This window comes from Schistocerca americana, chromosome 1, assembly GCF_021461395.2.
Source record: "Schistocerca americana isolate TAMUIC-IGC-003095 chromosome 1, iqSchAmer2.1, whole genome shotgun sequence".
In the NCBI taxonomy this organism is placed as follows: Eukaryota; Metazoa; Arthropoda; class Insecta; order Orthoptera; family Acrididae; genus Schistocerca; species Schistocerca americana.
In genome coordinates this window covers 367,835,706-367,863,285 of record NC_060119.1, presented here as the reverse complement: position 1 = coordinate 367,863,285, position 27,580 = coordinate 367,835,706, and the positions used below count along the sequence as shown (strand labels likewise).

The 27,580-nt window shown below is 42.2% G+C and overlaps 1 protein-coding gene across 2 annotated transcripts in view; it reads right to left on the bottom strand.

Moving 5' to 3' along the window:
- The window catches only part of LOC124600441 (intraflagellar transport protein 88 homolog), a 99,200-nt gene that overhangs the window by 50,083 nt on the left and 21,537 nt on the right, over positions 1-27,580 (bottom strand). For both annotated transcript variants that reach the window (XM_047136161.1, XM_047136162.1), the window contains exons 2-10: positions 7,697-7,844; positions 7,537-7,584; positions 7,276-7,457; positions 6,990-7,185; positions 6,687-6,904; positions 6,480-6,589; positions 6,276-6,394; positions 1,837-1,984; positions 1,491-1,687 (exon numbers count right to left, since the gene is read on the bottom strand). In XM_047136161.1, the coding sequence (XP_046992117.1) occupies positions 1,491-1,687; positions 1,837-1,984; positions 6,276-6,394; positions 6,480-6,589; positions 6,687-6,904; positions 6,990-7,185; positions 7,276-7,457; positions 7,537-7,584; positions 7,697-7,843 (1,365 nt within the window). In that variant the 5' untranslated portion in view covers position 7,844. The remainder of the gene's footprint in view (positions 1-1,490; positions 1,688-1,836; positions 1,985-6,275; positions 6,395-6,479; positions 6,590-6,686; positions 6,905-6,989; positions 7,186-7,275; positions 7,458-7,536; positions 7,585-7,696; positions 7,845-27,580) is intronic.

The following is a 27,580-nucleotide window of genomic DNA, read 5'->3' as shown; positions in this document are numbered from 1 at the left end:
GTCTATTTAAATTTTTGTACCATTATAATATACAGGGTGACAATTGTTGAACTATGTGAAATAAAATCATCAACTTCTGAACTGTTGGCATTGGAATGTTCAAACTGCATGGTTGGCTGCAGGGAATGATGGAATTATTATGTGCATGTATGGTACGTTTTAGCAACGAAGCCCAATTTCATATGGATGGGTTCATCAAAAAGCAAAATTAGCGCATGTGCTGGACCACACGCATGTGTGCGATTGAGAAGTCTCCTCAACCTCAATGGCTGACTGTGTGGTGTGCAATGTCCAGTCAGGGAATAATTGGTGCAACATTCCTTGATGGCACAGTGACTACCAAATGGCACATGAAGATTTTGGAAGATTATTTCATCCCTATTATACGAAGCGACCCTGATTTCGACAAGATGTGGTTCATGCAAGACAGAGCTCAACCTCACTGAAGTAGGAGAGTGTCTGAGGACCAAATTCTGGCTCTGGGGTACCCAAAGGCCACTGGCATGGGCCTCGATTGGCCGCCACATTCTCTGGATCTGAACACATGTGACTTCTTTTTGTGGGGCAATATTAAAGACAAGTGTACAGCGATAACAATAAAACCATTACTGAGCTGAGAACAGCCATTCAGGAGATCATTGATAGCACCAATGTTCCCACACTTTAGTGGGTCATGTAGAATTTTGCTATCTGTCTGTGCCACATCCTCGTCAATGATGACAGGCATGTTTAACACGTCATAACCTAAATCCAAATACCTGTAATGATGTTTACATGTTGAATAAAGTATGTGCAAACTGTAGTTTGTAACTAATTTACATTTTTTTTCATATAGTTCAATAACTGTCACCCTGTATTAGCAAACATCTGCTTCACAGAAAGTAGCATAGATATACACCTTCTATAATTAGGAGAATACTTTCTTTCTACTGTTGGAAATCTCCAGCCCCTTCATCTTACTTTCTTTTAATTATTTCTATTATGATGACAATCAGTGCAGCTTGTCTCTCTGTCAGAAGTGAAAAGATCAAATGAATTCCACCTGACCACCTCACATACAACATAGTAGACCTTAACTGTCTGTTTATGTTGGTTTATGATATAGTGTTTAACCCTTAACAAATTAAATAGTTGTGGATTTTCTAATCATGAAATTTCTTAAAGAAATCAAATTATGGATTTGTGGAACATTTTAGTGTGCTTTCTTTGCAGAGTATTTTTGCCTTATCTTGCTGATTTAGATGTTCTGTGAGTTTCTTAAATTACTTCAGGTGACAGCCATATATGTGTTCGAAAACTAGCAGCTGTTGGTATGTACGTGTGTGAATGTTTCTCTTGCAAGTAAGAATTACTGATGGTTAGTACATACTGATTTTCACTATTAAACTGTTCAGGCATCACTGGCTTTTGTATGCGTAACACATACCAATACATTTGAGAAATCATACATAATAAGATTTTATTGAGACAAATATGGATAAAAAACTTACAAGATAATAAATAAAAGCCAGATTTGTTGAAGCTGTACTTGCAACTTTGGTGTCTTTTTTTTCAAATCCTTTTAAGGTTTCAATGGCTTGGGAAATTTCCTTCTGCTTCAGAAACATTACAGCCTTGTTAATTTCAAGATCATATGAGAGAGCTCCATAATTTGAGGCTTTGATTGTGTCAACACACCAAGAATAACCTACAAAAATGCTTTAAATGTACTCATGAATAAGTATTTTACAATCCATTTCATAAAAAATACATGAAAAATGAAATTAACAAATCAGTGCAGAATGAATTGTGTTAAAACCTTTATGCTTAATTACTTTCCCAATATTTGTAACTAACCAGCACTGAAGGTATCCTCAATAACAGGTGCTATTAGTTTTGCTGCAGTAAGGATACTCCTCTCAGCATCGTTCTTCATCTTCTGTTCTATCTTATGTAAACTGTCATTCTTAATAACTTCTAAGATTAATGTGGATCCTGGATCATCCTAAATCATAAAGAGAGAAATTAGAGGCAATGGTGGCACCATGATCAATTTTACAAATACATATTTGTCAACAGTTTTAAACAAAAGCATTTAAATAATACATTTCTCACACCATCACTCTAGTTTGAGAAAGGATTCCTCTGAAAGCTAGCAAAGTTTTCAGAATTGTTTATGTGCCTGTCAACAACTTAATGCCCCTACAATTCAGGGAGTTGTCACCTTTCTTCCTGAAGTATTTGGAAATAATAAAATAGAGGAGGAGAAGTGGCCGGAATGCGTAATTGGGTGGTGGAGAAGGAGGGCTGTGGGGGTGGGAGGGGGCAACGGAGAAAGCCAAAGGGGTGATAAATAAATGATGTAAGACTGTCCCTGACATTCAGTTTCATTGTATGTGTCACCGTTTCATGTTTTTGTTGTAATTAGGTATAAGTACAAGACAAGCAACAGACTGAACACAACTTTATTCCACGGAAGCATTAACAACTTGAACACTGTGTCTAACGAACATTCAGTAGGAAACAATAATGTAATAAACGGAAAACCTCTGAAAAATACACACACACACACACACACACACACACACACACACACACACACACAGCTTCTTGAAAGTATGCACACACATCACTGCATTTCTTCCCTCTCAGGGAGATAATAGATTCTTGAGACCTCCATGCTGTCTTCCTCATCTGCTGGGCCCTGGATAAGGTGATGTCCTGCAATGGCAGCATACAGTCTGTGGCACTACAGGTTCAGGCACATTCTGTGCCTGTGCCCACCTTCTTATGTCAAACCATACAGCAACACTTACAATGCCGAGACTGTTTCAGTGTCGACCTCGGGCACCAGCTCTGGCGACAGTGCTTGCGGTGCTGATGATACTGGTTCAGTGGTTGCTCAGGAACAAGTGACGGAATCCCTGATGATGGTGTCTGAAGAAATACAGGAAATGCTGGTTCAGCCACCGAGGACAAATGTCCTCACCCACATGGGATTGGAGAACTACCAGCAGCAGCATATGACATCCCATGTGGATGGGCTCGAGGGCAGTGGTGCGACATCACGGCACACCCGACTGGTCACGCAAAGGTGAAGCTGATCATGGTGCCTCAAACAGAGACAGTCCTCCTTGTGTATGTTACAGAGACGCCACCCTCAGCATCTGGTGATGACATTTCTAATTCATTTAAACCGATGTCTGAAGCCATGTGCCCCAACAGCCACAGCTGGCCGGAGGAGACGTGGCAGTTGCACGGGTTGATGTCAAGGTAGAGGATGCACGAGGTGTAGCAGTATCTTTCGCTGCCACCTGGGGAGTAGTTCCGCAGGGCTCTTCTGCTGAATGGCATGAAGCGGAAAAAGGAGAGAAGCTGATGTGAGGCAATGTCGAATGAAGAGGTGGTAACACATTTTTCCATCTGCGTTTTCAAAGTTCACACTAGGCACTCCACCTTACCATTAGACTGGGAATGGAACAGTGAGGTGAGGATGTGATGGATACCACAGGAATCACAAAAAGCCGCAAGCTATTGAGACAGAAAGTGTGGACCATTATTTGACACTAATTTCATGGGCATGCCTATGAGTGAAAAAAGTTTAGACAAGACTGCAATGGTGGCACTTGTGGATGTGGAAACACAATGAACAACATACTGAAAATGAGAGTGTGCATCAATGACCAATAGCCATTAAGCTTTGAGAAAGGGGCCAGTGAAATCCACATGTATACAGCCCTTGGGTGTGACAGCATCAGCCAAGGAGACGATGATGCCCAAGGGACAGCTTGGTGCGTCACATGCTCTGAACAGGAGGCAACCAAGTGGGTAAAGTCACTGTCCAAGCCACACCAAAACGCATTTTGAAGCGCCAACACTTTTGTGCTTGATATACCCCAACGATCTGCATTAATAAATGGAAAATCTCCGAATGAAAGACTGAGAGCCACACTACCCAAGGGGTTGCATGACCCACGTCTAAATGCAGAACACCATTCACAACAGAGAATCATTGTCAAAATATCTAATAATTAAGGAAGGGGTCAGACAAATGAGAATGTGGTGAATCCAGCCAAGCATGTTGTACAAATATTATGACCTTCTGCAAAACGGTATCCGAAGTACAGCCTTTACAACCCATGTGCTAGTTGCAGGAAAACCGCCAACCATTTGCTGTGTGGTGACATTGATGTGAAAACAAAGCAATTCCTCCTGATCAAATCCTGTGTTTGGACCAGCCAGCAGGCGAGACAAAGCATCAGCATTTGCATGTTGATTCGTAGGACGGAAAAGAATCTATTCATTGCAATGCAAAGCAGAAAGAGCCCAACATTGAATGTGATGTGCCGCTTCATCTGGAAAAGATGCAGAAGGACTGAATAAGGAAACCAATCGTTTGTAATCGGTGACCAGTTGGAATTTGCTACCATAGAGAAAAATATGGAATTTCTTCAGAGCATATACAATGGCCAAAGGTTCCTTCTCTATCTGAGAGTGCCTAGTTTGTGCAGGAGATAGTGTTTTTGAGGCCCAAGCAATACGCCACTAGGAGTGATTTGGATATCTATTAGCCAGTACCACCCCAACCTGTATTGTGAAGTGTCCATCACAAGAACCAAGTGGAATCCTGGTTGGTACATCACTCAGCAGGGCACAGACTGCAACATGGTCTTAAGGGTGTAAAAAATGGTTTCACAAGCCAGTTACCAGTAAAACTGAGTCCCTTTGCTCAGCAAAGCATGTAACAGCTACAGGACTGTCACTGCCCCAGGCAAAAAATTATGGTATTAAGCAACTCTGCCTAGCTTTGGCTGACAAAAGGTTTGGAAGTGAAACATTAGCAGAAACATGTTGATGCAGTGGTTAGAGACTGTCAAAAGGAACTTCAAACCCAAGTTAAATGATAGAAGGTGAACAAAAATTGACATTTTTCTAAATTACACTTTAACCTGCTGCTGAAAAGCTTGTTTGGCACAACGGAAATAGCTGATACAATGTTTATGTCCATATCTGTACCAGGTCATTGTGCTAAATTTTTGCATTGCAAACAGAATGAATGTGACCTTTTTTGTTGCAATTATGACAGGTAATTTTGGGCAGTCTGGGTGCTCATGGTTAATTAAACAATAACTGCAGGATGGGAGCATGGAATGTGTATGTTGCTGGTTACTGACCTGTTTACTTTGTTGGTGCAGCTGCTGCTGGGAGCAAGGCCAGCCACCTTGATCATGTACAGACCACCACAATCATGTCACCCCTATGAACTATCTGAAGCTTGGTGTGGAAAAGAGAGTTGGACTGCTGATACCTCACACCAGGATTCAATTTGGTTACCCACAGTTGTCAACACCTTGAACAACTGTGCAATAGCTAAAACCTCAGAGAGCAACGGATTTTTACACTGGAGGGCGTGCTCTCGCACCTCACAATCTGGAGCTACATGAATGACAGCATCTCTCACCATCTGATCAGTATATGGCTCTTTATGCACGTCAGACACAAAATGACAATGATGACTTAACCCACGGCATTCAGCTGTCCATGCTCAAAGATTGATGTGGTTGCTTCCAACAGTGGTAAAACTCAACCCAGGATGCAATAACATGGGTGCGCTTACAGTAGTATTTTAAAAGAGGTTCAAACATTTGGTGAAATGTTAAAGATGACAAATTCTGCAAAGGAGTGAGCTGACATATGACTTGGAACATTCTTCGCAATATCCATGTAAGGAACAAGGAGCAGCATGCTGACTAGAACAAAACTGAAGCCAATGACTGAAGTATCTGAGTTTGGTTGTCCAGCACCTGTGATTGGTGGTGCAATGCCATGTGAATGATTCTTGCTATTCGACCAACCAACGTAAAATGTCCTCCATAACCCCAGCAGCCATCGTGAGAATAAACAGAGGAACAAGCAGAGTAGAAATTTGTGCAGAAAACAGGACTACATTCATTGAAAATCACGTGCGCACACACACACACACACACACACACACACACACACACACACACACACACACACGCATAAGTCTGAGGCGTCCTCTACAGATGATATAGCACTGCCACATGCATGGCCTTTTGAAAGTATGTGGACATGTCACTACAGTTTTCTGGTCTCACTATATAATTAGTAAACATTAATGGCTGAACTCCTGCCTTTAAAAGAACAATAAGCACTTTAATCATCAAAAGTTGAAACATATATGGCACAGAATTTTAAGTTTGCTAAGGAGATGAATAACACAGGTATGTACTGCAAATGACAAAGAAAAGCTAAGCAATAACAACAAAATTTACCTTCAGTGCACTGTACTTCTCTTCATCAATATTTAGAGGAACTTCAAGCATTGATTGGAAACTTCTTTTCATCTTCTCTTTGTCACCAAGGGCATAGTAACAGAGAATGATGTGGAGTCCTTAAAAATCAATATAAATAAAATAACTGCTGTTAACTGTAGATTTTGTAATATAATTATGTTGTCAATGGAAGGCGAAGGCTACCTGTTATAAAATCTGGTTTTTCTTGCATAATGAATTCAAAACTTGAGCATGCATCAGTAAATTGCCCCATTTTCACAAATAATATGCCAATGTTGTGCATGATCTTAATTCTGGAATAAAAGGAGATAGTCAAACATTAACAATGAAGTTAACTTAATGTTACATTGTACATTTGATAATTGCTAATTACATACTTTCTTCACAAACCTTAACTCTTTGTAAGTATTTGGAACTTGGTCCAGTGCCATGTGATACATCTTAACAGCTTTAGAATACTGCCCTAACTTGAAGTATATATTGCCCATATTTACTTTTAGACGGTTTGCATTGTGAAACATTCTATTTTTTGTAATAATTTGATATGTATTCAAAGCTTCAGTGTACATTTCATTTGCAGCATACTGATTTGCCAAGTTGAAAAGAACCTGAAATTTTAAATTCCAATGAAAACTTAATTCAGTCTTTCTTAAGGGAATCTCTAAAAGCTGCTGCATTGCAGATTCTACTTACACCAAATGTCAAATCAAGATTGTGGCTATCACTTAATCCTTGTTGATCAAGCATACGAATGAGATGCTGTTCTTTACTGGATGCTTCTTTGGCTTTATCTAGTGCAAGCCGTAGCTCACCACGATTGTTGGCAATGCAAGACTCTTCAATCAGTACTGCTATAGTTCTTTCAAGCTTCTTTGCTTTTTCCTCTGGCCTAAAATCATGCTTAAAATTTAGACAGAAACAAGTCTCACAACAAAAATTCAAGGGCTTAAAAAAACTAACTGGAAGAGGTAGTACTTACGTGTCTTCTTTTTTCATTTCCAACTGTGCTGAAGGGGAGCTGGCTGCTTGATTAAGTGGATCAAACAGCTGAGTCTGTCGCTGAGAAGTGTATCCAGCACCCCTCACTGCTGTCATCGGTCTGTTCACCCCATCCTGTGTACTGGTCACTGGACGAAAGTTTAGGCTGGTTCCCTCACGATACTGTAATAGCATTATAGAATCTGACAAACAAACTGTTCATCGTAATACCACTTATATCACATATATGCAATCAACTTACACCTGATGATGTACCAAGACGCATAGCTGTGGGAGGCTTCGCTGTTGTCTCCATGAAACAAATATCATAAAGTTAACGTTCACAACAGGTACAGGTGCAAATTAAATCTGTCATTTTCCAAAGTTATGGTTACAATCTTTTTTTTTTTTTTTTTACTTACAATTGGTCTTTTTGCATAAGTTGATCGAAGTGCTTCTTGAATAATTTCATCTTGCTCGAGATCTTTTGTGCTAAGAGCCGATGGGTACTCATTGTAGCCAGAATAGATATCATCATCCAGTAGGACTTCAGCTTGGATATTACTCATTCTGAAAACAAACAGCTGCTGTTTTGAATAAGAATCTACTTTTTATTGGTTTAGCATATGAAAACACATTCGTACTGTATGTGCAGGAGATAGTGTGTATGAGTGGGAGGAAGGGGTAGGAGTGGAGGATGAAGGATAGTCCGATTAATTCATTACTCTAACATGACTGTCAACAGCAAATGACAAGTTAAGCCAAAAACATTTGGTTTGCATTTAAAAGAACACAATGAACAAACAAAGTCTAAAAACAGATTATCTGCACTTAATAAATGAACATGAAAATGCAGTACATGCTGTCATTTAAGGGCAAAACAAATAACAGGCCTGAGATCCTCAAGGGTGTGGCGCATATCATAAATGTAGAAACAAATCTCAAAAATATGATTATTACTATTATTATTGTTGTTGTTGTTGTTAGATTACACTGTTTGATATGAAGTCTACTCCGGGTTACTGCCAGCTTCCTTAGGAGTTTAGGACTGGTGCTTAAATGATTTTACAGTACTTTATGAGGTAAGATCTGCTTCACCACTGTTTCATATTCCACCCTTACAAAGAGGTGATGTGTTATAAGCTAGTTGGCCTTGACAACATGCAAATGAATAATCATAGGTTCATCACCTATAATAAACTCGTTAGCAACAAATTTGCTAATCCCCTATGAACAACAAGGCCTGGCTGATTCTTAGCACTGATGGTCTTCCACAATCACTTTAAAATATATATACAGGTGCCTTTTTAACCAGTCAAACTCTTCAGAAAATATAACATTATGTATCTTCAACTGGTGTCACAAATAGGGTTATATCTTTTATTTCATGGTCTTTCAATTCCCTGGGATTCTGGAAAGCACACTACCTAATTCATGTGAGACTGGTCCCAGGGAACCAATGGTGACAGGGATGATTCAGTTTTGACATTTCACATTTAACTGACCCCGATTCTCAGGTCTTTACATTTCAGTTTCTCCTGAGCCATCTTATCATTAATGTTCTCATCACACTAGACTTGGACATTGATCAACAGTCTGTCAGGCCATTAATTAGCAATATGAACATCTACGGTATGAGCACACTTGTCTGATGTATGTCCAAAGTTATTTCTACATCCACCCATGTTGCTCCACCTAAATATTGGAAAGAAATTCTGAATCTAGTCATAAATTTCACTAAATGCCCCAAACAATCGTATTTCTGCTAATAAGTACAAGTAAGGCATTGAGTCAAATGCTTTTCAGAAACCATAATACTGCATCTATCAGATAGTCTTTATCCATGGCTTTCAGAATGGCATGTGACACAAGTAATAGTTGGGTTTCATATGAATGATGATTCCGGAATCCATGACTGCTGGCATGGAAGAGATCATTCTGTTCCAGATATCTCATTATGCTTTAGCTCTGAATGTGTTCTAAGATAGCACAGCAAATGATTGTCAGTGTTATTATATGGTCATTTTGTGCATCATTTCTACTACACTTCTTGTAGACGCGTGCAACCTGTGCTTTCTTCCAACCAGTGGGCATACTTTTTTGTTTGAGGAATCTGTGTTGTATTAAGGTTAAAAGAGTGGCTAACTTAGTCACAGTTCTGGTGCTTAAGGCATCACCTGGGGTTCTAGACCATGCTCTTTTGCTAATAATAGCACACCATGACCACAATCAAATACAAATCTGAAAGCAGGTTCATCAATGAAGTGCAACACTTAGCATTGAAAGCACATTTATTATGAACACCAACTTACAGACAGAACTGAACTTGTCTACAGCTCGTAGTCTACTGGTTAGTGTTGCTGCCCCTGGATCACAGGGTCTTGGGTTCAATTCCCTGACAAGTCAGGTATTTTCTCTGCCTGTGGACTGGGTGTTTGTGTTGTCCTCACCATTTCATCATCATTCAGGAAAATGGCGAGACTGGACAATGAAAAGATTAGGATTTGCATGGGCACTTACAACCATCTAGTTAAGTGCCCCACAAAATTAAATACCATCATCATCATCATCATCATCATCATCATCATCTTCAGAATTGGACTCATGCAAAGAGAGTGCTGCTATTCATACAAAAATTGAACATTCCATACCATAGAACATTACAAACATAAGATATTTTTAGAACCTTTCAGAAATGCTGAATACTGTGTAAAAAGTAACTGCTGCTGAATGACTTTAACTGGCAACCCACAGCACAATAGCCAGTGAAACTAACCAATAAGCCACACTACATGCACATACATTACTGCATTGCTACCTCTCCAGGAGCTAACTACATCACCCTGGATCTAGATCTTGTCAACGGCCCTCTGAACAGCAAATCGCTGTAATCTGGTCTTGCTGTCACATCCTCTTTACTGCAATGAGCAATGAAGGTAGCCTCTTCCGCCATAGCTTCACAACTCTTGAGCAGATCTTCAGTTATGTTGAATGAGAAGCGTGCATCAATCTGTGCTTCAGGACTGTAGTAGGGCTTCATACACAGGACATGGATGATGTCTTAACATTTTTGTCTTAACCCTTGACTTCATATGTGATGTATAACAAGCAATGAAAGATGCAATGCAGCACAAAGTAACACCCCCATAACTTTTCTGGAAAGGCTCCTTGGCTACATCTCACTGGCCGATGCTTCATGTTACAGCACTTTCAGTCTTTCTCCTGGGTGTCCAGAGTCCATATGCAGGCCAACTACCTTGCTTCTTTGGTCCTGGTGATGAAGTTTTTCACGTAGCCTTATGGGTGAAACAGGAACAAAGTATCCGTTGTCATTTCAGCCTCATGACCAAGAAGGAGACAAAACAGTGTGAAAACTTCACTGTGTTATATGCAAATGTCGCAACAGGCAATGCTGTATCCTAATCTCTCTGTTCAACATCAAAATATACTGGGAAAAATATCTGCAAGCATCTTATTAAAGTGTTCTGTCAGGCCATTCATCTGTGGGTGGTAGGCAGTTGTCATCTTGTGAGTGATGTTGCAGAGTGAAATTAACTCTGATACTAGTCTTGGCTGGTGAACTTATTCATGACTGGTGATCATCATACAGGGATCCTCGTGCTTCAAAACTATGTCCTCTACAAGAAACCATCCAATTTCTGGAGCTTTGCAGTTGGCTCAGCTTTGGTGATGTGCTTGAAGTACTGAGAGCAAACTATTTTCCATTGATTCCCATTTGTAAACTTCAGGAACCTCCCCAATTCTGTGGAATGGCACTGTTTTACACATAGAACTGGTACCAGATGCCCCAGAAGTAATTGCAGCATATGCTTCAATCACTGGTATTCCTTACAGATCAATAGGTATGAAAATGCGCTGCCTATGATGTGTAGCAGTATGATGCAATGTTCCTTCAGACATGCATGCATGTCCAAAGGGGCAGGCACCGTGGTGACTACTGCTCCAAAGGAACATTGCATCTTACTTCTTCACAACACAGGCACTACTACTCTGTATTGATTGGCTGAAACTCGGCCTGTGACTTGTGAATAAAATAACATTAAAGGGGATATAAGATTACAGATATGACACATGGATGACAACGTATGGAAGTTTGGGTCTGGCAGTGGGTCGTGCTTGGATAGCTGAAGCGGTTAAGGTGACCACTTGCATAAAGTGGAAAATCCAGGTTTGAGTCCTGGCTAACTTGCCACAGGTGAGCTGGGATAGTAAGAAACCATTTTTAAATTATACAATGTTCTGTTTATTAACTGGAATTTTCCTTTTCTTGGTTCCTCTTTCTTCAAGGCTTCAATGATTTTTGGCAAGACTGGATACGCCGTCTGTTTAGTAGCAACAACATTTAATGCAGTGATGATTAAAATTTCATCCACACTTTTATGTTCCACCAAAGGATTTCCAAAATGAGAGATGATATCCTTGTGTTTGCATTCACTTTTGCATACCCCTGTGACTCCTTACTCCTGAAACCTCAGTACACGTCTCATCAGTCAACCAGACTGATTCTTTGGGTTAGTCAGTCAGAAGAGAGAATGGTGATCCACTGCAACAACAAATGGTTTGCCAAATAAATACAGCTGCAACTTGTTAAAGGCTCAGAAAACATAATAATTACACTCTGAAGATTCAGTGGGGTCATCTTGAATTATCTTCTCCAATTCCTCCTGGATAATCCCTTGTTCAGCTTGCGACATCCTATATGAGAGCTAGTCAATTGGTGGATGATACCCAGTGTTGATATAGTGTTTTATCATGGACCTTTTGGTCTGTTTCCACTCCACTATGGTTTTGAAAGCACCTGAAAATTAGTGCAGGACCACTAACACCATGTGATGTTGTTCCTTGGTCAAGCCAGATCCTATTGGCAGTTCAATAGTAGCTTCAATAGTAGCTTCCTCCTCTGCATTGTCTGTAGTCAATGGCATTAAGCTGCCCTTCCTTGACTGGTTTGGCTGCTCCTACACACATACCTCTAGGAATGAGTTGTGGTTGCTCATGACAATTAGTGATCCAAAGCTCTCCTTGACCACCTTCTATGCTTATGATCGTTGCTGGTATGTAGATCTATTTTGTGAATCAGTGTAGTTTTTTGCAATTGATAGAAGCTTCACAATCTAACTGAGTATCTGAGTTGATAACTGGAACTCACCTCATTGACTATGGTGGGATAACACTGTCTACAATGGCAACAACTATCCAGAGCAATCTTCGTTATGTGGGCTTCTTGGAATAATTTCGTCAATTTGGAATCCCATCTGTGAACGAAATTATGACTACATTCTGTTAAAACGACAAATTCAAAGGGCTGTGTTCTGTTAATTATGGTTACCCATGCAATACATGTTCCTATTGGTTGGCTGCTTTAGTCATCTGCAACTTTCACCACAATTACTCTCATCTCACACAACACAGTCTTTTCTACCTGTCGAAATTACACTATGGTTGGTTAGTTGGTTGATTGTGTTGTGCCATGTGTTCATACAGCGCAGTCATTGCATGTAAGATACGGCCACTGCTTCTCGAGCATTGTGTGCCAATGCTCCAGTGGCAGCAGTGCAACATTCTCCAAAGTGCTCATAGTGAGGGCACTACAAGATATGCAGCAGTCAAACCACTCGGTCAACAGAGCCAATCAGGATGCAGCCTCACGTATTTAAGTTGTGTCAGTGCCCGGAAGCAGAGTTGTCCCATGGGCCTTCCGGAGTATGGAGCAGGTCTCCTCTCAGTCATGGTGCTGTTACTGTGATAGTGTTTATGGGAAATGAACTTTGACTATGGACCCAGACAGGAGCAATTATGCTGAATCAGGTTTCACCTTGTTTTCAGAATCAATCTGTTGTAATTAATTCTGACTTTCCAATTGGTAGTTTGTACCTGGGACACAAAAGGTTGATTTGGGAGAGGTGACCAGACGAAGTCATCAGCCCCATGATCTACGATGGCAGAAATTAAGGGACAAACTGCACAAACAGCACAGTCCAGTCAAGAGAAAGGGATAATGTGTAAAAAAAGAAGGAAAAGGGATGTTACAGCAACAGGAAGAGGAAAGAATAGGAGGGGAGTGAGTGGAAATGGTGAGAGCATGGGTGCCCGAGAAATGCTACATGCGGCGTGGGGGGTGGGGGGCACCAGAACTGCCACTGACCCATCCTGACATCTACACAATACCATTATTACTGTATAATGGGACAACGATAGAGGAAGAAGACACGAGAAAAGGGGAAACAAAACAGTACAACAGACCAGACAAAATGTATGGAAAAGGCTGGGAGAACCCGGCCATAACTAGACAAGGAAGCTGAGAGGGCACACTTAGTGTGAAGGGCCAAAAGATGGGTGCAGTCCAGCACAATATGGCTCACTGTGGGTGGAGCCCTGCAACTACAAAGGGGGAAATGGGACGGCTGATTGCGGAGTAAAAACCCATGGGTCAACTTAGTATAGCCAGTACAAAGACGGCACAGGATGGTAGATTCCTGCTAGGAGAGGCAGAGAGAAAAATGCCACATGGTGAGAGTCTCCTTGACAGCATGAAGTTTATTAGACAGGAGGATAGCCCCTCAAGAGTCAGCCCACAATTGAGCAAAAATGGACTTGATATAAAGCTGCAAATGCACCCTCAGAGGGGTCACAGAGAATGCGACATAGGTGGCTGCCCCCCCTCCCCAGGCTAGATGATAAGCAAGTTAATTTCCTGGGATACCTATGTGACCAGGAGCTCAAAGGAAGTCAACTGAACAAGCAGCATCTCCAAGATCAGCAAGAAGATCATGGATAGCAGGGACCAAGGGGTGGTGGGAAAAACACCGAGTGATACCCCAGAGGCCACTCACTGACTTCATACAAAAAAAAAACCAAGTGAGGGAGGAATGTTTAATAAAACAGAGGGCTCAATGGATGGCCATCAGTTCTGCAGTAAACACCCCACACATGGAAGGCAAGAGATGGTGTTCCATGCCAACACAAGATGTGAAGGGATGTCCCACATGATCAGTAGATTTAGAGCTGTTGGTGTAAAAAACAATGGCAACCTGAAACTCCTGTGAGAGTGTTTAGAACAAACAATGGACTACCATTGGAGCAATGGAGGCTTTTGGATCCCGGAAAAGATTCATTTGGATCTGCGGCTGAGGAACTAACCAAGGGGGGTGGTTGGGAGAGAACACTGGGAAGAGGACAGGGAGGGAAGATGGGAGACACAGCAAAGAGAAGCAAGGTGGAGCACAACTGGTAAACCCACCCTCGGTAGGTGGGCAATGGCCTGAAGCTGCAAAAAGAGTAGAATAGGAGGGGTGAGAAGGGAAGAGCAATAGTGACGGCATAGGAAATCAGGAACTGGGACTGAAGAATCAAAAGGGGAGGGATCCCAGCATCAACCAGAAGACCATTGACAGGGATAATGCAGAAGGTGCTGGTGGCTGAACAGATACCATGATGGTGAACCAGGTCCAAAAGGAGCAGCATGCAAGGGGCAGCTCATCCATAAACTTGACAACCATAGTCCAGATGAGATGGAACTAGTTCCTGGTAAAGGCAGAGAAGGGTTGAACAATCCACACCCCAAGAGATGTGGGCAAGGAGAGCTGAGAACAGTGCCAACTTGGAATCCGCACAATCAGTGGGACAGGAGCTGGTGAATAAAAATTGAGAGGGGACCAGAAAGACCTCACTCACAAGAGTAAGGAGGATATGATGGCTCCAAACTGTGCCGTAGGCCTTACAACGATTGAAGAAAACTGCGATGAGATGGTGGCCTACCAAACTGTGATTTCCAATTGAAGCAGATGATCCATCGGAGACTGTCCCTCCCAAGAGCTGTACTGGTAAGGAGATAAAAAGTCCTGATATTCAAGGACCCAACTGAGCTAATGAGCCCCCAAATCCGTTCTAGTAACTTGCAGAGTACATTGGTCAGGATGATGGGCTGACAACGATCAAGGGATGACAGATCCTTGCCAGGTTTAAGGACAGGAACCACAATACTGTCCCTCCATTGAGAGGGGAAAATGCCTTGGAGCTACACAGGTTAAACACCGGGAGGAGATATTGGTGTTGTGAAAGACTGAGGTATTGAAGCAATTGGATATGGATGGAATGAGGGCCAGGAGCTGAACTGTGGGGCTAGAAGAATTTCCCATTCAGTTAAAGGTTCATTGTAGGATTCTGCCTGAAAAGTGGTAAAACATAAGTGGGAAGCTTCAGTCCACTGTTTCTGGAGGAACAAGAAGGCAGCTGGATAGGAGGATGGTGCCAATGCCATTGCAAAATGGGTCACAAGGTGTTCCTGAGAAATGATGGATCTGTACAAAGGCCACCTGGAAGGGCAAGGCTCTGAATGGAAGACTGCTGCTGACAACCTTGGAGGGTTCGGAGTACAGCCCACACCCATGACGAAGGGACAGAAGAACCAAAAGAGGAGACAAAGCATTCCCAACATATCCATTTGCTCTGTTAGGTTAAGTAATGGGCTTTGGTGCGAAGACGTTTAAAGCTAATAAGACTGACGGAGGACAGGTGCTGCTTAAGATCACAGATGGTGGTTGCAATTGCCATGCTCCAGCAGATCACAGATGACTTCATAAATAAAACCTAACTAAGAAGGTGGAAACATGACCTGGGAAGTATACAGAGGCCAATCAGAATGATGGAAAGCCCAGTGGGATAGCCTGGTCATCAGGAGGTGGGAAGGGAACGAGAGAATTAATGGGAAGGAGAGGTCATCATGTAGTGACCATTATTACGAAGGAAGAAGGGGATGGGACAAGAGCAAAAGATCAATGGCAGAAAAAGTGCCATATGTGGCACTAAAATGACTAGGGAAACCATCATTAAGAGGGAATATGTTGTGGTCCACAAGAAACTGGTTAATGAGCCCCTGGCTAGATGAAGAAGCACTGCCCCACAAAGAGTGATGGGCATTAAAATCCCCATGGAGAAGAAAGCACGGGGGGAGTTGCTGAAGGAGGATATTTAGGGCAGCAGATGCAGGTGGCCTGTTAGGAGGGAGCTAGAGATTGCATACCATGATGGCAGAGCTCAAGTGGACCCAAATATCAACCACTTCCAATGTGGCACAAAGTGGGATCCATGTACTAACAATATCCATATAGACCAACATGCAGACTCCACTGGAAGCCCTCAAAGGGCCAACCTAGTCCCAACAGAAAGCACAGAACCCATAAAGTGGGCAGTGAGTGAGCATCAGTAAAATTAGATTTATGGGAACAATGCAAACTGCAGAACAAAAGGCAATAAGGGATTGAAACTCTGGGAGGTGACAGTAGTATCCATTACAGTTCCACTGAATAAATACAGAGCAGGTATCCACATGGTAGGGAAACAGGCTCGAGTGAATTATGCCGCCAGGTCACCAACAACAATGGGGGGGATTTCCATTAATAAGATGCCAGACTCAGGTTGTGATGGGGGTAGATGGGTGCAACAAGGTGGGGGGCTTGTCCTATGACTAATGTTGTTTCTTCTTCTTCTTCTTTACAGGTTGAGGAGGAGGGCAGGGCACAAAGAGAAAGCAGGCTTCTGCAAGATTTGGGAAGAGAACAGGTGACCTTGGGACACAAAGACTATGTGTCCTGTGGCAAAGTTGCAGTAGCAGGCCTCTGGCCTGACGCCGCTGGGCAGAGGTGTCCTGCAAGGGAGCCCTATCACCAACCAGTGCCAAAAGAGGAGGGCACTTCTTTGGCCAGGAAGGAAGAGCAGCGCCTGGAGGGGAAGATGTGGGAACATCAGGAGAGGGGGGCAAAGGAGAGGGAGACGGGACTGGGATAAGAAAAAAGGAGAAAGGGGGGGGGGGGGGGAGAAGGATGTAACAGAGGCAAATGTAAATGTTATCAACACACGATGAAGTCTGTCAAATTTCTGATGACCTTCAGTGTAAGATAAACGATCCAGGAACTTATACTCTTGTATCTTCTTTTCTTTCTTATAAGCTGGGCTATCTGGTGAGTGTGGAGAGTGATGATCATGACAATTTACACACAAGAGTGGCAGAACAAGGTGCTCCTCTTGTGGAGTGGGACTCCACAGTCACCACACAGAGGGTCTGCCATACATTGGGTAGACAAGCACCTGAAATGCAAGCACTGAAGGCAACTCATGAGGGGCGGGATGCACGCCTTCACAGCACACCGATATCACATAAACTTGACCTTCTCTGAGAGGGTGTCTCCCTCAAAGTCCAGGATAAAGGCACCAGTATCAGTGCAGTTGTCCCTACGGCCTTTCTGAAAATGCCGAACAAAATGAATGCCTTGTCATTTGAGATTGGCCAAGAGTTCCTCGTAAGCTTGAAGAATGAGATTGCTATGAAAAACAATTCCCTGACCATATTCAAAGACTGGTGAGGTGTAATGAATACCAGGAAGTCACTAAGAAGATCACACAGTTTTGTGGTAGTGAATGAGCCCAGTCCAGGCAATGGGAAAAGTGTTTCATACCGACCCGGCGAGGCCGGCACTGCTCCCAGGGTGTGGCCAGGGAAGGTAAGGTGGCAGGGTCACAGGGTCATAAGAAGCAGCATTTAATGATCCATTACCAATCGATGAGACAGCCACAGCAGAACAACCAGATTTTTGGAGCTTGATATGCTTCATGTGCAGAGCATTCACCCTGATACAACCCACTCCAATCAGGGGCTCTCCCCATGGGTGCCACCCAGCCTTAGCAAGGACTGTCTGGCACAGAAGCCATTACCAGGAGTTCTGATGCTCCAGAATGACAAGTAACCACTCCTAGGCATACATGATGAGGCAACAGCTCAGGTATCAGAAGTGTGATACCTCTGTTGTCAGGGGGTCAGTCAGATGAGTGTGTAACAGATAACCAGACAGGGAGGAGGGGGGCTACAACAGGGAAGAAAAAGGGGAAGGAAGAAATTAGAGGAATCCACACCGTAGATGCTAGGGAGTGTGTTCTCCCCAAATGACTCACACTACAGAGAGAAAATTTAGAATTGGAGGTCAAACCTCAAAGGAGGCCAAAAAGGAAGAATGAAAGAGAAAAAGGCAAGGGGAACAAAACCACAAGTAATGCAGGAAATCAGGTGGATAGCCAGCTTCACATAAATAAGAACACTGAGAGAGTGGAAGGAGGGCGTAGAGGGGGGGGGGGGAGGGAGGTAGAGCGAGGACGAGGACAAGGAGGGAGAGCCACGGGGAAGAAATGCAGCCCGGGAAAGAAGAAAGGGCAGCAATAGCTCGCGGGACCCATGTGGGCCACGCACAAACTCACTAAAGAACCGTGGGCCCCCTGTGGTGGAGGGTCAGAATCATAGAAAAGGAACCCCCTAAGTAGAACAGAGTCCAGACAGGCTGGTCATCAGTTACAATGTGAATGAGATTTCCTGAAATCTTGGAGACCATTGTCGATAGAGGAATTTCACATGTGGTGGTATCACCTCTATAGGTGGTCACCTCACTTATTTTTTCTGAGTTTGCCAGCTAGGTGAGTGATTGCCATCTCTGTAATGTGACGGGAAGTGGTTGTGGCATATTAGGGAGAGATATCTTCCAGGTACAGTGATGGGCTTCGCCCCAGAGGTCGACTACAATCATCTGCAGTTGACTGGTTGTGATGGCTGATGTCTGGCCGCACAGAAAACATCATACACTCATTTTTTTGCTCTGCAGTAGTGTACAATATGCTGGGGTGTCAACAGTGGAAACATACTAGTGCATAGTTCCTTGTTCTTGAATGCTGGGTTGTCGTCTGATGGCTGTGGCGTGTATATGTACTGGCCGAGTTCATTCTTCCTGGTGCAGTTGAGTGGAGGTAGAGATTAGTGCTAAATACTGATGCACCTCTTCTTCAACATTCTCTACAGTCCACTAGTTTAGCTGCCATAAACTAATACATCTCTTCTCCTATTACCTGGCATATGAAAGAGGCGAGGTCGTGGTGCTGTTCTGTAACTTCAATAGGGACCACATTCAGGAGTCAGTCATACTTCACTTGTCCAACTCTTTTCTGTTGCATTTCCTTGATGCACAGGCAACACTGATAAATTCCTTGGCTTTTGTGACTCCTTTTACTGGAAGAGTTTGGTACATGTCTTCTCCATGTTCGTTGATGAACATTAGTTGCGATCATACACACACTTACCCACTTCATTTACTGCTGCTGGACATTTTATTTGGCAAGCATTGGTTAATTTGAGAATGGTCATACTATAAAACAGATTACAGATCAAATAAATGTCCATTTTAGTTGCAACTCCGACTGTCTCTTTTTGTATCACAGTCTAAAATGAGTCGCTATCTGGAGCTATGCAAATTCAAACAATGTTGGAAGAGTACATAATTTTAATGACTGGCATGAAGTCATAAAGTGAGTTCCACAGGGTTCAATTTTAGGCCCACTCCTGTTCCTTATATACGTGAATGACCTTCCACTTAATATTCAACAAGCAGAACTGGCACTTTTTGCACAGAGTACTACTGTTATAATAAATGCCAGTAGGGAGAACACAACATAAGAGATTGTAAGTAATGTTTTTCTAAGATTTATACAGCAGTTCTCTGAAAATGGCCTCTCCCTAAATTTTGAACAAAAGAACACTATTTTCAGTTCTGGATTACAAAGACAGTCATACCAACCATTGATATAGCACATGAGCAGGAGTAGGATGGTAGAATGCTGCAAGTTTCTGGGTGCAAATATTGATGAAAGCTTGAACTAGAAGAGTCACAGTACTGAGTTTCTCAAACAATTAAGTTCAGCAACTTTTGCTCTCCATATAATTGCTAGTATTGGAAATAAATTAATTAACCCTCTGGTATATTTAGCATATTTTCACTCAATAGTGCCTTATGTAATAATTTTCTGGGGTACCTCATCACTCAGAAAGAAAGTACTGACTGCATAAAGATGAGTAGTAGTAATAGTACATACTGTTCATCCATCCACGTTATGTAGGTACCTCTTCAGGGGGGTAGGCATTTTAACTGTACCATCACAATAGATACACTCTAATTAAAGAAAAAGGATGCACCATGAAGGAATTAGGCAAATGGAACGGATATCAGTACATGTGATGTATTTGTACAGACAAACAAATGACTACAACTTCAGAAAAATTGGGTGATTTATTCAGGAGAAAGAGCATCCCAAATTGAGCAAGTCAATAATTTGTTGGTCCACCTCTGGCCCTTCTTATTCAGCTTAGCATTGATTGATGGAACTGTTGGATGTCCTCAAGAGATCTATAGTGCTGAATTCTATCCAGCTGGCAGGACAGATTGTCAAAATCCTGAGCTGGTTGGAGGGCCCTGCCCATAATGCTCCAAACGATCTCAATGGAGATAGATCCTATGACCTTGCAGGCCAAGATGGACTGGCAAGCATGAAAACAAGCAGCGAAAACTCTCAGCATATGCAGGTGGCCATTATTTTGCTGAAATGTAAGCCCAGGACAGCCTGCCATTAAGTGCAAAAAGCAGGGCATAGAATATCATCAACACACCACTGTGCTGTAACTGTGCCATGGATGACCTCCAAAGGGGTATGAAATGAAATAGAATTCCAGACCATCACTCCTGGTTTCGAGCAACATGGCAGTTGACGGTGAGGAGGGTGTCTCACCACTGTCCCGGCATCATTTGGGCTCACTTTAAGCAGGAGTGATCACTGAAGACAATTCTACTCCAATCAATGAGATTCCAGGCCAAAAACATGTTTGGAAGTGCCCCAGACAGCAGTGGGCTATCAACCTGAGTGTCGCTGCCTTACAGCCTCACAACCAGGTGTGATGGTCTGGGTTCAGTTTCATTTCACAGCAGGGCACATTTGCTTGTCATCCGTGGCAGCCTTACAGCACAGAAGCACACTGATGATATCTACACCCTGTTTTGTAGCCATTCAGACCAAGCAATCCTGGGCTTACATTTCAGCATATTGCTTGTCTCCATGCTTGCCAAATCCTACCTTGGTCTGCAAGGTTGCAGGATCTTTCCCCAAATCAGAACATTTGGAGCAATATGCGCAGGGCCCTCCAACTGGCTCAGGATTTTGATGATCTAATGAACCAACTGGACAGAATGTAGCATGATATCTTTATGGGGGTCATCCAAAAACTCTTATCAATCTATGACAAGCTGAATAACTGCTTGCATAAGGGCCGGAGGGGTACCGTCATGTTATTGACTTGCTCATTTTGTGAAGTTTTTCTCTTGAATTAATCATCCAATTTTTCTGAAATTCGAACCATTTGGTTGTCTGTGCATATACATCACATTAACCACTTTCTGTCCCATTTGAATAATTCCTTCATGTTATATCATCTTCTTCTTTATCTTAGAATGTATTATTGCTAATGAAATTTGCCACAAATAATCCATCACACAATTCGGGAAGAACAGGGATGTCCATATGTACAACACTACAGGGAAAAATGACCTTTATTACCCTTTATTAAAGCTGTCAGTGGCTCATAAAAAAATTCAATATGCAACATTTGCCCAATACCATAAAATGTCTGACACATGGCAAAGCAAATTTTAAAACTAACTTAAAATTACTTCTCCTTAACAACTTCTCTTATTCAATCGAAAAATTCTGGTCAGAGTTGCCAGTGGCAGTGGCCCAGTATGCGTAGGGTGTGCTTGCTGGTGTGAATGTGCATGTGTTTTCTTTGCTCAGGAAGGTTTTGTAACAGTATTTTCAATATGCCTGTCTGCAACCCAATGAATCATCTATAGGGTGAGCAGCAATCTGTCCATTCCTCATATTATTGTTATTCTAACCTGGAAATTCCACTGTTCAATTTAAATACCCTAGACAATAAAAAAATAAAAGAAAAAATAAATCTTTCTTTAAGTGCATTGCATGAGTAGGACTAAAAAATAATGTGTTCATTAATGTTAACACTAGTTATATATACATATCCTGTAAACTGACTTGTTCCACATCATTTCAACAAAAGAATTATTCAAATGATCTAAGGAAAATATAATTAACTAACAAGCTTCCCTTCCTTGTTTTCAAACCACTTTTAGGCTGTGCTGCCCAGAAAAAAGCACACATTTGCTAGACACTTGATGTTCTCCCATCTATTGCATTTGGCTACTTGGTCAAATTCTTTGAGCCATTTCATCGAGTCTTGACCAGTGTCTCCAGAAACAGCAGACAAAATAACTGATGTGCAGCTGACTTGCTGCTGTTTTGGAATCCATTTTTTTCTGCTCCTAAAAGTGGAAGAATGAGCAATGACCAACAGCATGAGAATATAGAAGTTAATGGAAACCATTGCATGAGAAACACATAATCTACATCTACATCTACATTTATACTTCGCAAGCCACCCAACGGTGTGTGGCGGAGGGCACTTTACATGCCACTGTCATTCCCTCCCTTTCCTGTTCCAGTCGCGTATGGTTCGCGGGGAGAACGACTGCCGGAAAGCCTCCATGCGCACTCGAATCTCTCTGATTTTACATTCGTGATCTCCTCGGGAGATATAAGTAGGGGGAAGCAATATATTCGATACCTCATCCAGAAACGCACCCTTTTGAAACCTGAACAGCAAGCTACACCATGATGCAGAGCGCCTCTCTTGCAGAGTCTGCCACTCGAGTTTGCTAAACATCTCTGTAACGCTATCACGCTTACCAAATAACCCTGTGATGAAACACGTTGCTCTTCTTTGGATCTTCTCTATCTCCTCCGTCAACCCGATCTGGTACAGATCCCACACTGATGAGCAATACTCAAGTATAGGTCGAACGAGTGTTTTGTAAGCCACCTCCTTTGTTGATGGACTACATTTTCTAAGGACTCTCCCAATGAATCTCAACCTGGTACCCACCTTACCAACAATTAATTTTATATGATCATTCCACTTCAAATCGTTCCACACACATACTCCCAGATATTTTACAGAAGTAACTGCTACACGTGTTTGTTCCGCTATCATATAATCATACAATAAAGGCTCCTTCTTTCTATGTATTCGCAATAGATTACATTGGTCTATGTTAAGGGTCAGTTGCAACTCCCTGCACCAAGTGCCTATCCGCTGAAGATCTTCCTGCATTTCACTACAATTTTCTAATGCTGCAACTTCTCTGTATACTACAGCATCATCCGCGAAAAGCCGCATGGAACTTCCGATACTATCTACTAGGTCATTTATATATATATTGAGAAAAGCAATGGTCCCATAACACTCCCCTGTGGTTACTTTAACGTCTGTAGACATCTCTCCATTGAGAACAACATGCTGTGTTCTGTTTGCTAAAAACTCTTCAATCCAGCCACACAGCTGGTGTGATACCTGGGAGCCTGTATCTAATATTTTCTGGGTCTCATGAACATATGATCGCTGTTTCCAGAATCCATGTTGATTCCTACGGAATAGATTCTGAGTTTCCAGAAACGACACGATACACGAGCAAAAAACATGTTCTAAAATTCTACAACAGATCGTCGTCAAAGATATAAGTCTATAGTTTTGCGCATCTGCTCGACGACCCTTCTTGAAGACTGGGACTACCTGTGCTGTTTCCCAATAATTTGGAACCTTCCATTCCTCTAGAGACTTGCGGTACATGGCTGTTAGCAGGGGGGCAAGTTCTTTCGCGTACTCTGTGTAGAATCGAATTGGTATTCCGTCAGGTCCAGTGGACTTTCCTCTGTTGAGTGATTCTAGTTGCTTTTCCATTCCTTGGACACTTATTTCGATGTCAGCCATTTTTTCGTTTGTGCGAGGATTTAGAGAAGGAACTGCAGTGCGGTCTTCCTCTGTGAAACAGCTTTGAAAAAACGTGTTTAGTATTTCAGCTTTACACGTGTCATCCTCTGTTTCAATGCCATTATCATCCCAGAGTGTCTGGATAAGCTGTTTCAAGCCACTTACTGATTTAACGTAAGACCAGAACTTCCTAGGATTTTCTGTCAAGTCGGTACATAGAATTTTACTTTCGAATTCACTGAACACTTTACGCATAGCCCTCGTTACACTATCTTTGATATTGTTTAGCTTCTGTTTGTCTGAGAGGTTTTGGCTGCGTTTAAACTTGCAGTGAAGCTCTCTTTGCTTTCACAATAGTTTCCTAACTTTGTTGTTGAACCACGATGGGTTTTCCCATCCCTCACAGTTTTACTCGGCACGTACCTGTCTAAAACGCATTTTACGATTGCCTTGAACTTTTTCCATAAACACTCAACATTGTCAGTTTCGGAACAGAAATTTTCGTTTTTATCTGTTAGGTAGTCTGAAATCTGCCTTCTATTACTCTTGCTAAACAGATAAACCTTCCTCCCTTTTTTTATATTTCTATTTACTTCCATATTCAGGGATGCTGCAACGGCCTTATGATCACTGATTCCCTGTTCTGCACTTACAGAGTCGAAAAGTTCGGATCTGTTTGCTGTCAGTAGGTCCAAGATGTTATCTCCAAGAGTCAGTTCTCTGTTTAATTGCTCGAGGTAATTTTCGGATAGTGCACTCAGTATAATGTCACTCGATGCTGTGTCCCTACCACCCATCCTAAACATCTGAGTGTCCCAGTCTATATCTGGTAAATTGAAATTTCCACCTAAGTCTAGAACATGCTGAGAAAATTTATGCGAAATGTATTCCAGATTTTCTCTCAGTTGTTCTGCCACTAATGCTGCTGAGTCGGGAGGTCGGTAAAAGGAGCCAATTATTAACCTAGCTAGGTTGTTGAGTGTAACCTCCACCGATAATAATTCACAGGAACTATCCACTTCTACTTCACTACAGGATAAACTACTACAAAAACAGCGACAAACACGCCACCACTGGTTGCATGCAATCTATCCTTTCTAAACACCGTCTGTGCCTTTGTAAAAATTTCAGCAGAATTTATCTCTGGCTTCAGCCACCTTTCCGTACCTATAACGATTTCAGCTTCGGTGCTTTCTATCAGCGCTTGAAGTTCCGGTACTTTACCAATGCAGCTTCGACAGTTTACAATTACAATACAGATTGCTGCTTGGTCCCCGCATGTCCTGACTTTGTCCCACACCCTTTGAGGCTGTTGCCCTTTCTGTACTTGCCCGAGGCCATCTGACCTAAAAAACCGCCCAGTCCACGCCACACAACCCCTGCTACCTGTGTAGCCGCCTGCTGCGTGTAGTGGACTCCTGACCTATCCAGATGAGTATCCATAGGAAATGTGGAATGTGACTGAAAAAAGTTTTATGACGAACTTCCCCTTATCAGGAGAGTGTGGCTTTGTCCTCCATTTAGATTTCTGGGACATGACGGCCAAGGGGGCAGTAGCCATGAGACAATGATAGAAAAACCAACAAATGGGTAATGTCAAAAGTCTGACTGTGGAAGAGAAGCTAGGAAATCTGATTATGGAAAGGTAAGGGGTTCACTCTGGATACAGTGGTGGTAATGAAACAAAATGAGAAGAAGATAAGGATTTCTGGCCACACTGATATAAAATAACATCAATAGCGGCGAAAGAAGTATGTAACAGGAACAGGATTCAGTATAAATGGGATGTAGAACAGAAATTCAGGTATAAATGCTGACATCCCAAACAGAAAATGAAGAGATAAAGAGAGTATATAAGGTACTGCAAGGATAATTTGGTCTGTAAAGGGAGATGAAAATCTAATAATACTGGGTGACTGCAACACTTTGGTGAGGGAAGGAACAGAAAACAGAGTTACAGAAGAATATGGGCTAAGTAGAAGGAACGAGAGAGCAAGAAGAATATTGATTTCCACAATAAATTTCAGTTAGTAATAGCAAAACACTGTTCAAGTGTTATACTGTATATAACAGTAGGCAGTTCAAATGAAAGGGAATGGATGCACCTAAAATGGCAACCACAGAAATCAGGCAGACAAAGATAGGTACGAAGATGGTAACTGTGAAGAATCCTTGGTAAACGAAAGAAATACACTAATTAATAGATGAAAGAAGCCAGTACAAAAATGATGAGGAAATGACAGGATTTACAGTACATGTCGCAACAAGAACTGAATAGATAGGCACATGATCATAAGACATGCCTTGAGACATGGTACTAGACTGGTTGGCTGGAGGTTTAAGGGACTCACAAGTGCAGTTGTCAGGCACTCGGATGAAAGATAGTTCCTCTGGAGTTAGTGACGTCAGGCAGAAATTTGATAAAATTATGGAAGTATGCAGAAAAAGTAAAATCAAGGCTGTTGGTGCCAGAGTAAAGAAATATTTTAAAGTGATTTAGAAGTATATGAGTCAGGTCTGTATGTTGTTCCTGATTCGTAGGAGATATAAAAGCATATCCTGGCTTGTCTGTGGTTTTAGAGCTGCCAATGTAAATGATGGCAGAACCCTGATGCTCTTGCAGAACTGAGGAGAACAGACATCAAAAGGTCATGGAGCTGACAGAAACTTTAGATCCTTGAAATAGATTGGTCCTAATTTCTGCTCTGGGAGTTTTGGTGATGGGGGAGGGGAGGAGGGGGATTGCAGAAAACACTGGGAGCACATTATAAACAGGTTAGGCAGAGATCCCAGCAGAGGGCCTCAAAGTGCATTCCAACTGGTAATTTCACCAAGGGCAAGTACCAAGAGGGTGAGTGTCAGGGGGTTGAAGCCCCTTTCATGCATTAAGAATTTGAGAAGTTGGATGATTAGGAAGCTGGCAGATAGTGTTTGCATGAGCGAGTATGAGTTGATACCATCAGAACTGGAGAGGTAAGATCCTCACTTCGGCAAGGAAATTCTACAAGATTAGTCCAGAATGCATCAGTGGCCAGCCTTACTCCACAATAATGGACTGGGTTCAATAATACAAAACTAAGGTGCTACTCAGCCTCAAACTTGGCAACCATAGTCAGAACGAGACCAAGGCCCAGTATATATGTCCTGAGGTAGTATGATCCACAATCCAAGAGGTGTAGGCAAGGAAGCCGACAGCATTAAGCATCGAGTATCCCACTTGAGTTCTGGGTCAGGATAGGCCATGGTACAATGACAAAAATGCACGACTTTCATTTTTGCAGGAGAGAACTGGACAACATGGAAAACAATGTAGCACTTTGGACCGCTTCTTGGTGCTGGAGTTCAAGCCAAGGCTACAGAATGGAGCTATGTTGTTATTGTTGTTGTTGTTGAGGTTTTCAGTCCAGAGACTGGTTTCATGCAGCCCTCCATGTTACTTTATCCTGTGCAAGCTCTTTTATCTCCGAGTAACTACTGCAACCTACAATATACATCCTTCTGAACCTGCTTAGTGTATTCATCTCTTAGTCTCCCTCTACGATTTTTACCCTACAAGCTTCCCTCTAATACTAAATTGGTGATC